The sequence below is a fragment of the Trachymyrmex cornetzi genome, unplaced genomic scaffold (genome assembly GCF_001594075.2).
Source record: "Trachymyrmex cornetzi isolate Tcor2-1 unplaced genomic scaffold, Tcor1.1 scaffold112, whole genome shotgun sequence".
In the NCBI taxonomy this organism is placed as follows: domain Eukaryota; kingdom Metazoa; phylum Arthropoda; class Insecta; order Hymenoptera; family Formicidae; genus Trachymyrmex; species Trachymyrmex cornetzi.
The window spans coordinates 448,949-460,921 of record NW_017295676.1 but is presented as its reverse complement, the minus strand read 5'-3'; the positions used below and the strand labels follow the sequence as shown (position 1 = coordinate 460,921).

General features: G+C 38.1%; 1 protein-coding gene across 2 annotated transcripts in view; it reads left to right on the top strand.

Moving 5' to 3' along the window:
- Dhc93AB (Dynein heavy chain at 93AB) overlaps window positions 1–11,973 on the top strand; it is a 27,922-nt gene that overhangs the window by 3,192 nt on the left and 12,757 nt on the right. Inside the window, exons 5-19 of one of the 2 annotated variants that reach the window (XM_018511715.1) lie at window positions 430–854; window positions 936–1,177; window positions 1,360–1,627; window positions 1,801–2,344; window positions 2,510–2,827; window positions 3,156–3,510; window positions 3,714–3,985; window positions 4,265–4,645; window positions 4,893–5,041; window positions 5,993–6,238; window positions 6,362–6,890; window positions 7,346–7,910; window positions 7,992–10,385; window positions 10,511–10,872; window positions 11,091–11,567. In XM_018511715.1, coding sequence (XP_018367217.1) covers window positions 430–854; window positions 936–1,177; window positions 1,360–1,627; window positions 1,801–2,344; window positions 2,510–2,827; window positions 3,156–3,510; window positions 3,714–3,985; window positions 4,265–4,645; window positions 4,893–5,041; window positions 5,993–6,238; window positions 6,362–6,890; window positions 7,346–7,910; window positions 7,992–10,385; window positions 10,511–10,872; window positions 11,091–11,567 — 7,527 coding nt within the window. Of the gene's footprint in view, window positions 1–426; window positions 855–935; window positions 1,178–1,359; window positions 1,628–1,800; window positions 2,345–2,509; window positions 2,828–3,155; window positions 3,511–3,713; window positions 3,986–4,264; window positions 4,646–4,889; window positions 5,042–5,992; window positions 6,239–6,361; window positions 6,891–7,345; window positions 7,911–7,991; window positions 10,386–10,510; window positions 10,873–11,090; window positions 11,568–11,973 lie in introns of both variants that reach the window. The other variant, XM_018511724.1, reaches the window with a different exon arrangement.

Genomic DNA, 11,973 nt, shown 5'->3' with positions numbered 1-11,973 from the left:
CGCGTTCGTCTCTTTTTGATATTATTCGTTATATCTTTGACTACCAAACGTCCGGAATGGACTACCAAACACCACCAAACGACCACCAAACGAATGGTAATGGTCATTCTTAGATTTTTATTAGTGGGGGGGCCAACTTCACACAGCTATATAATTATTAATTAGAATGTCTTACTCTACGTCGCAGTCAAAACTTGAATAATTATTAATCTGTTAATAAATGCTGCATTTTATTAGAATAACAGTATATATCATTTTAAATATTATCAATATTATATTTTGACATTGTTTTTTATATTATTTAAATATTATATAAAAGTTGTACCTTGTATAATATCCTAAAAATAACAATTCTGATATACGATATATCGTACAATCCCATTTATTCTGCCGTATTTCTGAAATATCAAAAATATTTTCAATCAGGAGTGTTGGAAGAATTCAAAAGACAGTTCGAATCGAGAAAGCACATGCCTGCTTTAAAACCGGAAGCTCCACCTTGGACATTTAATTCAACCGCCGTCTTCACTCGTCTCGATGCTTTCCTGAAACGGCTGGCGGATATCGAGTGGCTCTTTGATACCGTTCTCGAATTTTCCAAGTTGGAAAAGATTGAAATAGGCGGCATTCTCGGACGGTCTTTAAGTGCAAGGGTCATAAGCGTGTTCAAAGAATTTCAGCAGCTTTTCGTTTCGTTCACCGTGAGGGCAAGCGACGTTCTCGAGCCGGATGACGAATCTTTCGTCATCGATTGCACTAAGTTCGCTGACTCCATCACCGATCTCGATAGTAAACTGTCAGCGATTCTATGCCAGGCTTTCGACGACTGTGGCAATCTTGAAAGTGTTTTCAAGGTTGGTATTTCATTTGTTTTTTAGTACAATGTATTTCGTCAATTATCCAAAACGTAAAAGACGCTCGTTTTTATTTATCAGTTGATAAATATCGCTGGATCGGTACTGGAACGTCCCGTCATACGAAAGCAATTCAGTAATAGATACACTAGAATTCTCGAACTTTTAAACATGGAACTTTCGGTGGTGGAAGTTTTGTTCAATCGTGGTAGCAAGGGTGCTCTGATTAATCTACCTCCTTTGGCCGCTGCTTTAACGTTCACTAACATGCTGCGGCAGCGTATAGACTTGCCTGTACAATCGTTCAAAGCTATGCCGCATCCGTACGTATTACGATACATCAAAGTTTCTTCTTCAGAGATAGAGTTCCTTTTTTAGATAGATAAAAAGGTGTTTCGTATTTTTATGAAGAAAACTATAAAATTTGAAGAGAAAGATAAATAATATTTTTAATTATCTCCTCAATGGTTTGTTAATACATTTACATAACTTCTTTCATTTGCAGAATCGTTCACAGCGATGAAGGTAATAATATAATGTCACGTTACGAAAGATTGATAAAAATATTCGCCGGTAAGGAGAATGATCTTTTCACTGAGTGGGCACAAACCGTACCGCAAACTGTCGATGTTGGCCTCAAACGTCACTTGCTTTGTAGAGACACTGACGGTAATTTGCTATTGAATTTTGATCCCGATCTTCTCTCAGTATTGAAAGAAGTGAGTTATTTGAAACAAATGTCGCGTTCTGATATTCCCCAAGAAGCAATTAAGGTACATAGATTTAAATGTTTTAATTAAAACGAGCAAAATTATGTCTTCGCGCGCTTAGAAAATTAGATTGGATTTTTATGTTTTATATATATATATATATATATATATATATATATATGGAAGTTTCACTACCACGTGTATTTAATTATTTTTATTTTATACCATATCATCAGGTATCTGAGAGCGCGGAGACGTTCAGAAAATTTCGCACAATGCTAAGCAGCACAGTTGATTCATATAACAACATACGTAAAACAACCAAGCGAGTTGAGTTTGACCTAATCGAGTTGGAAGTAGCGCGAATCGATTCCCTGATATCCCGTGGAGAAGATGAGCTATGGTGGAGATCAGACGGTCTTTTGGAATATATAACGGAGTTGGGCGATCTCGTAGAAGGACTGTGGAAGCGCACGAAGTCCGCTCAATCGAACGTGGAGAAGATCAGAAACATTTTGGAACCTTGGACAAAAACGCCTCTCATAGAACGAAAAGACCGTCGTAAGGAAACATTACTGGCCTTAGAAGATCGTTCGGAGAAAGTATCGAAACGTTACGCGGAGATTACGAAAGCCGCTGAGCAGATACACTCGATATTGGAGGAAAATAAAACGCTTTTCCAAATTAATGAGATCGAACAGGAAGCTTGGCAAGAATACGTAAAGTATATCGATGACATTGTGATTGAGTCTCTTCGAAAAGCAGTTGGATGCTCTTTAGGTCTATATCCATCTTAAAATTAAAAAAAGTCACATTTATTGTGATGGCATGAAAAGTTTAATTAACATTTTTTTCTTTAATTAATTTTTAATTTACACGATAAATATATGATAATAAAAATTTAATAAAATCTAATATCTCTCTTTTTATGATCGTTACGTTTAGGTTATTTGGCGGAAAGCATGGAGCCAATCGGTCAGTGCGAGCCATTACTTGAAGCAAAATTAGAGCTCAGAGAACCAGATTTGTATTACATGCCATCACTGGAACCCGATGATCCAGACGGACTTGACCAGTTGATCCTTGGCCTATTGAATGATATTACCGGTATGGCTGCCTTGGTACCGCGATTAAAAAATGATTCTGAGGGATACGCTGAAGAATTAGTGTCCGATACAGACATGAAGGGAATGAAAGATGAGATATTGATAAGTGTAGCTACTGCCGTAGAGGAGGCTACTGACTTTTGTAGTAATTTTGAAGGTATGATTACAATTATCTAGTTACAAAATAGTTCTAATTTAAATTAAGTTGTTAATTTTCAGTATTTTTTCGAATAATTTATAAAAAATCTCATCTAATAATATAAATGTCAAAAAATCATAATTTTTAAACATGTAAATAATTAAATAATATAACATAGCAAAAGAAAGTCAAATTAAAATTAAAATTAAAAAATGCAACAATTGTAGATTCTGAGAGAGAAAGAGAGAGAGAGAGAGAGAGAGAGATTCTCTAATTTTCTCATTCTAAAATATAAATTGTAAAATATTATTATATTTAAATCTCAGTGCAACCAATGTTCCATTAGGCTACGCCTATTTATGGCTGGATGATAGAGATGTTGTGATGCAACAATTTCTCGAGTATAGCCGGCAACTGTCGGTGGAAGAAATGGACATGGTGGCAGCTCAGGACCCTAAAGGTCCGACAAAGTCACCGCCGAAAATGGAGCAATTTCGCGAACAAATTGATCTTTACGAAAGCCTCTATGTCGAGATCGAGGAAATGAATCTGTCCAAAGTATTTTGTGGTTGGTTCAGGGTAGATCTAAGACCCTTCAGACAGTCAGTATTGAATACGGTGTGCAAATGGTCGAACATGTTCAAAAAACATTTGGTCGATCGTGTAACAAGCAGTCTTTCTGATCTGGGAGCGTTTATAAGGTACTCTCGTACAAAATGTATATAACATATGACATGTGAAAGTGTAATTCAAATATTTCAAAATTTCAAGTAAAAAAAATATCGCTTTTAATACAATACTCATTTGGAGTATTGTTTCTTAACTCATATAAAAAGTCTACATGTATATTTTTTAATTGGTAATATGACTTTACTCTTTTATAAATATTGTACTCGATTTCTAGATTAGCGGACGAGGGATTGTTACAACAAGTACAACCGGGTGATTATGCGGCTCTAGTTAGCGTAATGGGCTTCCTACTGCAGGTGAAAGAACGTCAGCCAACTACGGACGAGATGTTCCATCCATTAGAGGAAACCATTGAGTTGCTCAAGTTCTACGATCAAGATATACCCGAAGAAGTAAACGTGCTGTTGCAAGAGTTGCCAGAGCAATGGGCAAACACGAAAAAACTCGCTCTTATGGTGAAGCAGCAAGTTGCGCCATTACAGGCAGGTCTGTAAAATGAGAAGCAATCAATATTATTAAGTTGATAATGTTATGAGTCCGTCAATTTAATATTTTATTTAATTATGAGAATATTATACGCGGGGGAGGGGGATATAAAAATAATTACTTTTAAATTAAATATAATAATACGCAATAATCTTTATTTGTTATGAAAACAAAATTTTTTTAAATTTAGTTTTATGTTTAGATATTCTATAATATTATTGTAATATAATATCATTCGTACAAATCATTAAAGTCAATAACGACATATGAAAATAATAGGCGAAGTATCACGAATTCGTGGTCGGATTTCCGCGTTCGATATTACAATAAATCAGTATCGAGAGGCATTTCGGCGATACACATTCTTTAAGTACGACTGCAAGAATCCATACGAGCTATTAGACGAAGCCCACAAGGAGATTCTCATGCTGGAACGCCAAATGAAGGATATACAAGAATCTGCCTCGTTGTTTGAAGTGACGGTACCTGAATTTAAACAGCTGAGGCAGTGCAGGAGGGAGTTGAAAATGCTTAAGCAACTCTGGGATTATGTAAATATAGTGCAGAGTAGTATCGAGGGCTGGAAGACGACGCCCTGGAGAAAAATCGACGTGGAGAATATGGATATCGAGTGCAAGAAGTTTGCAAAGGAGATACGTGGTTAGTAGTTAAGAAATTGTCCACGGTCCTGAAGGATTCCCTCAAATTACGCGATTTTATGTCGCGAATATATCTTTATAAAATATTACTATTTCTCGCGCTCACCCTCTTTCACTTTCTCATAACTGAAATTAATGTTATGCAAAATATATGCAGCTGTGTTTTATTATCCGCGAAATCACAAGAAAATATTTCCCTCGATTAGACGATACAATTTTAATCTCATCAGATGTATTTCATTTAGTAGCACTGGATAAAGAAATGAGACCTTGGGACACTTACGTATCGTTGGAAGCGACGGTGAAAAATATGCTTACGTCGCTGCGTGCCGTAGGAGAATTACAAAATCCAGCTATTCGAGAGAGACACTGGCGACAGCTGATGAATAGTACTAAGGTATCGCTGGAAATCGTAGAGCGGATATTTAATTCATTTCTTTATAAACTCATAAATTAGAAGATATACTTGATATCCAGCTTATAATTAGCTGAAAGAAGATATAAATTCATACAAATTCAACGCCCTACCCATTTATATTCTAAGATTTTGCTACGATCATTACATTTGAAGTGATTCTGCGAAATTGTACATAACAATAATGCGTGTGTGCGTAATCACATCAGATCATACTAGACTTAGTTGCACCGCTGTATATATACGCTATCGGTGTTACAGAAATTGGGCAACATGACTCCAGAAATGACCGTAAGTCCGCTGTACATATGCTGTACATATCACGTGAACTTATTTTTAAAATCTCATTCTCATTATATTTTCAATAGTTAAAATTGTAAATTTTGATAAAATCAATCTCGGCATGATAGTTCTTCGCAAGTGCGCACTGTTACATATCATATCCGACACTTACGTGTACGTTATAACATTGTATATTTTATACGCACGGCTACACCATAGCATGGAACACGCTGGTATATAATATAATGTTAAGATTTTAGAATTTGATTATTCGCAAGATTCATACTTACAGGCTTTCTCAATGCTAAATGTGTTTAATGATTTTGATATGAAATTCGTATTCAGTTTAATAATAAAATGATGGTAAGAATAGCCATATTTAGCATTAAATATTAAAATTCAGATAATCATATTTATAATTCGCTATCATTCTTTTATTATGTAACTTCTTCATTATTCATTCATTGTATAAATCACTGTACAATTTTTTAATAAATTTGCTAATGAACACAAAACATCACTGCTATATTCTATATTATTTAGTAATTTCCTATATCGTTCTAAATTATTGTATTAGCTAAAGTAAATCACACGATCTGCTTTTTATCGAGAGTATATAGCTACGTCGTCAGACGACTTTTTTACACGTAGGTTCGTTTCGTAATGGACGAATCGACGACTTTAGCTGATCTGCTCGAGTTAAATCTCCACGATTGTGAGGAAGAAGTTAAAAATATAGTGGACAAAGCGGTTAAGGAAATGTCCATGGAGAAATATATGAAAGAGTTGAATATTACGTGGTCTAAAATGGAATTCGAGCGAGAAGTTCATGCTCGTACGGGAGCTACTTTAATAAGAGCCAGTGAAGAATTGATTGAGACCTTAGAGGAAAACCAGGTTATTTAATTGATACCTTCAACTTTAAACATTTTCAATTAACAGCTCATAATCAATAATATCAGAAATATCATTGTATTACGATTATGATATTTAAGGATAACTTCCTTCCTAAAATTGTAGGTACAATTGCAAAATCTGATTACCTCGAAATTTATCGCGCACTTCTTGGAGGAAGTATCGTCGTGGCAAAAGAAACTGAGTATCGCCGATCAGGTGACGACGATCTGGTTCGAAGTTCAACGTACTTGGATGCATCTCGAGAGTATCTTTATGTCATCCGAAGATATTCGACGGCAGTTGCCAGTGGATGCTGAGCGGTTCGATCACATTGACAAGGAATTTAAGGAAATGACGGAGGAGATGGCGAAAACGCCGAACGTCGTCGAGGCGACGAATAAGGACGGTCTCGTGTCCGCTTTGGACATTCTGCAAAAAGGACTCGTATTATGCGAGAAAGCTTTGGCAGAATATCTCGAAACGAAGCGTCTCGCTTTCCCGCGATTCTACTTCGTTTCTTCCAGTGATTTATTGGACATACTTTCGAACGGAAACCAACCAGAAATAGTAGCGAAACACTTGACGAAGTTATTCGATTCTATGGCGCGACTGAACTTCGACACTAAGAATACTTCGTTAAAGCGCATCCTAGGTAAATAATTAATCATGAGTGACATTTCACGTTAAATATTAATTATTTACATATTAAGAATTTTAAGCACGACCGTGTACGTGAATACATCAAATATGATAAAGAAAGCCAAGATCGGTCAAATTTTGGATTTTATAAATAATACATTATATATTCTTTTATTGAATTAATTTATTCCAGATATAATTGCGAGCCGATAATATTCGGTTTCGACACAATATATATATATCATTCTGAAACGCTAATAATCCCCCCTAAATTAAATTAGAAAGAAAGCAAGAAATTTATTGCGAAAAATATTACCTCAGCCAGGATTCGAACCAGGGACCTCTCAACTTTCCGAGAAGAGTGTCTTAGTCAGCTCGACCACTGAGGCTTCGGAAATATTCCTCGCAATAACTGATATGTATAGAGAGAACGCGATGTTAGTTATTTAATTTTTCATCATATTTTAGGCATGTTTGCTAAAGACGGCGAATACGTGGAATTCGCAAATTACGAGATGATTTGTGAAGGAGCTGTGGAAGGGTGGTTGAATCGTCTTCAGAAAGCTATGCGCGTGTCCATTCGGTATTATTTTAGTGAAGCGGTTATAACATACGAGGAAAAGCCGCGAGAGCAATGGCTGTTCGATTATCCGGCCCAAGTATCTCTTTGCGGAACGCAGATTTGGTGGACCACCGAAGTCAATCTAGCCTTCGCACGTCTCGAAGAAGGTTACGATAACTCGCTCAAGGACTACTTGAAAAAGCAAATTTCGCAGCTGAGTACTTTGATCACGCTACTGATAGGAGAACTGACCAAACAGGAGAGACAGAAGGTCATGACCATCTGTACAATCGACGTTCATTCTAGAGACGTCGTGACGAAGCTGGTGCAATCGAAGGTGGAGAGCGCTCAAGCTTTTCAATGGCAAAGTCAGTTGCGACACAGATGGGATGAGAAGGAAAAGGATTGCTTCGCAAATATTTGCGACGCACAGTTCAAATATTCTCACGAATATCTGGGTAATACTCCGAGGTTAGAATATGCACTATGTTTCAGTTAATATTTATTTATTTTTGTCGGTTACCGACGCAATATACATTTGTTTGCTTCCAGATTGGTCATAACGCCGCTAACGGACAGGTGCTACATAACTCTGACTCAATCTTTGCATCTCATCATGGGTGGTGGTCCAGCCGGACCGGCCGGGACTGGAAAGACAGAGACCACGAAAGATCTCGGCAGAGCTCTTGGCATAATGGTGTATGTGTTCAATTGTTCTGAGCAGATGGACTACAAATCCTGCGGTAACATATACAAGGGTCTGGCGCAGACCGGCGCATGGGGTTGCTTCGATGAATTCAACAGGATCACCGTTGAGGTGCTCTCGGTGGTTGCCGTGCAAGTGAAATCGATTCAAGATGCTATCAGAGATAAGAAGGAGCACTTCAACTTCATGGGCGAGACAATAGCTCTCGAGCCGACTGTTGGCATATTCATCACCATGAATCCGGGTTACGCCGGCCGTACGGAATTACCGGAAAATTTGAAGGCGCTTTTTCGTCCCTGCGCCATGGTAGTGCCCGATTTCGAATTGATATGCGAAATAATGTTAGTAGCGGAAGGATTTCAGGACGCAAGAGTACTCGCGAGAAAGTTTATTACATTGTACACGTTATGTAAAGAATTGCTATCTAAACAGGATCACTATGACTGGGGTTTGAGAGCAATAAAATCGGTTTTAGTGGTCGCTGGTAGCTTGAAAAGAGGCGATCCTGGCAGACCAGAAGAAGAAGTACTAATGAGAGCACTGAGAGATTTCAATATTCCCAAAGTGGTGTCGGACGATCTACCGGTTTTTATGGGGCTGATAGCCGATTTATTCCCAGCATTGGATGTTCCTAGAAAAAGAGACGTTGAGTTCGAGAAGATGGTGAAGCAAGCGGCCGCCGATCTAAGTCTACAACCAGAAGACGGTTTTATTCTCAAGGTTGTACAGCTTGAGGAGTTGTTAGAAGTGAGGCACTCCGTCTTTATCGTAGGTATAACTGGTTCTGGAAAAACTCAAGTTTGGAAGACGCTGTTCAAAACTTATAATAATATGAAGAGAAAGCCTGTGTACAACGATCTCAATCCTAAAGCTGTGACCAATGACGAACTCTTCGGTATCATCAATCCAGCGACGCGAGAATGGAAGGACGGTCTCTTCTCGGTAATAATGAGAGAACAGGCCAACCTAGGCGGCGAAAATCCAAAGTGGATTGTCTTGGATGACGATATCGATCCAATGTGGATTGAGTCGCTGAATACCGTTATGGACGACAACAAGGTTCTGACGTTGGCTAGCAACGAACGAATCGCCCTTACGCCGGCCATGAGATTACTTTTTGAGATTTCGAACCTAAGAACCGCCACACCCGCCACGGTCTCTCGTGCCGGTATCCTATATATAAATCCGCAGGATTTAGGATGGAATCCGTACGTAACCAGCTGGGTCGAGAAACGATCTTTACCGAACGAGAAATCGAATCTCGTCATGCTCTTCGACAAATACATCCCCACTTGTCTCGAAACTTTACGAACGAGATTTAAGAAGATAACACCCATAGCCGACATGGCACACGTCGAGATGCTATGCCATCTTCTCCATTGTCTTTTAAACCCAGAATTGACGACCGGCGACTTCCACAAGGATCATTACGAACTTTATTTCGTGTTCGCCGCCGTCTGGGCTTTCGGCTCCTCGATGTTTCAGGATCAAACTGTGGATTACCGAGTAGAGTTTACTAAATGGTGGACCAATGAATTCAAGCAGATAAAATTTCCGTCACAAGGAACGGTTTTCGACTATTACATTGATAACGAGACGAAGAGTTTTCTTCCCTGGACGGAACGTCTACCGAAATTTGAATTGGATCCGGAGATACCATTGCAAGCCGTTCTAGTCTACACGTCGGAATCTATCAGAATAAAATACTTTCTCGACTTGTTGATGCCAGAGAAACACCCGATAATGTTAGTCGGTACGGCTGGTTGCGGTAAGACCGTTCTGGTTGCTGAGAAACTTCTTCAGCTTTCTGAAAATTACGCGGTCTCTAACGTACCGTTCAATTTCTACACCTCGTCTGAAATGCTGCAGAAAATCTTAGAGAAATCACTAGAGAAGAAAGCAGGTAGAAATTACGGTCCGCCAGGAAATAAGACCTTAGTATATTTCATCGATGACATGAACATGCCAGAAGTGGACGCATATGGTACGGTCCAACCTCACACATTAATTAGACAACATTTAGACTACGGTCATTGGTACGATCGAACCAAACTGACCCTGAAGGACATCCACAATTGCCAATACATCAGCTGCATGAATCCGACCGCCGGATCATTTACCATTAATCCAAGATTGCAAAGACATTTTGCTGTATTTGCTGTCAGTTTTCCAAATGTGGATTCTTTGACGACAATATACTCCTCCATTTTGTCGCAGCATCTCGCGAATGTAGAACACAGGTTAATATTAAAATAAATAATACAATTCTCTACACATCAAATTTGTACTCGTAATAATTAAATCGCTCACCAAATTCTAGTTCTCGAAAATTCAATTATTGTTAATATTAATTAATAATAATCAGGTTTCCTGTAAGCGTCACTGAGTTATGTCCCAACATCGTGCAAGCAACCATTCAACTACATCATCGTTGTGCTCAAATGTTTTTACCGACAGCCGTGAAGTTCCATTACATCTTCAATCTCCGTGAACTTTCCAATTGCTTTCAAGGTTTATTGTTCAGCGGCAACGAGTGCTTACAATCCTCGGTGGATCTAATCAGACTCTCGATGCACGAGACTCAACGCGTCTACGGAGATAAGCTAACGGACGAAAAAGACATTGAAAGTTTCTTGAAATTACAACTCGATATCCTGAAAAAGAATGTGGAGGAGGTCGACGAGGGTGCGATCCTGGAAAAGCCCAACATCTATTGCCATTTTGCAGGTTCTTCAGTATTTTCTGATTCTGTTTTTATTCTCTCTCTCTCTCTCTCTCTCTCTCTCTCTCTCTCTCTCTCTGTTAAAATATTCTTACAAAATTGCTAATACCTGATTAATTAATTCTTCAAAATTTATAAAAATTAGCATCAACGTTTTGTTTTTAAGATGTATGAAAATGTATATTTTTCCGAAAATTACTAAAAAGATTACATTAATGTTTAGGAGGCGTTGGAGAGCCGAAATACATGCCCGTGAAGGATTGGGCAACTTTACATCGGCTGTTGTCAGAGGCAATGGTCAGCTATAACGATTTAGTAGCAGCCATGAATTTAGTGCTTTTCGAGGATGCTATGATGCACGTATGTCGCGTAAATAGGATCCTAGAATCACCCAGAGGTAGTGCGCTCTTAGTGGGTGTAGGTGGCTCCGGTAAACAGAGTCTTTCACGATTAGCAGCCTTTATAAGTTCATTAGAAGTTTTTCAAGTTCAGCTGAAGAAAGGTTACGGCGTAACTGATCTCAAGTTGGAACTCGCCGCTTTGTATTCAAAAGCTGGCTTGAAAAATTTGGGCATCATGTTTCTGATGACAGACGCGCAAGTTCCAAACGAGCAATTCCTAGTACTTATCAATGACATGCTCGCGTCTGGAGAGGTTCCTGATTTATTTGCTGAGGACGAGATGGAGAATATAATAGCAGGTTTGAAAAATAATTTTAATTAAAACATAAATAAATAAAATAATATTTATATATTATTTGCATGGCAACAATATTTTTACAATAAGTTTGTATTATTTTTATAATAAGTTTGTATCATAATATCTTTCCAATCTTTTTATTAGTATCACTATTTTTTATTAAATCTGTTAATAAATCGAACTAATCGAGACTCCTTACAAATCAAAGAATTGGAAAGAGTAAGGGCACTTGGAATCGGGCGCAAAAGACGTCGCGCAAATAATACACTTATAAAGAGTGAAACTTCTTTATTCAATAAACGCGCTTACATGTTTCGACTCATTTTTGAGCCTTCCTCAGAGCAAACACACATTAACATATATAAAATAAAAGTTATCCTATCATGGTGAGCTCCCCTACATCGAGA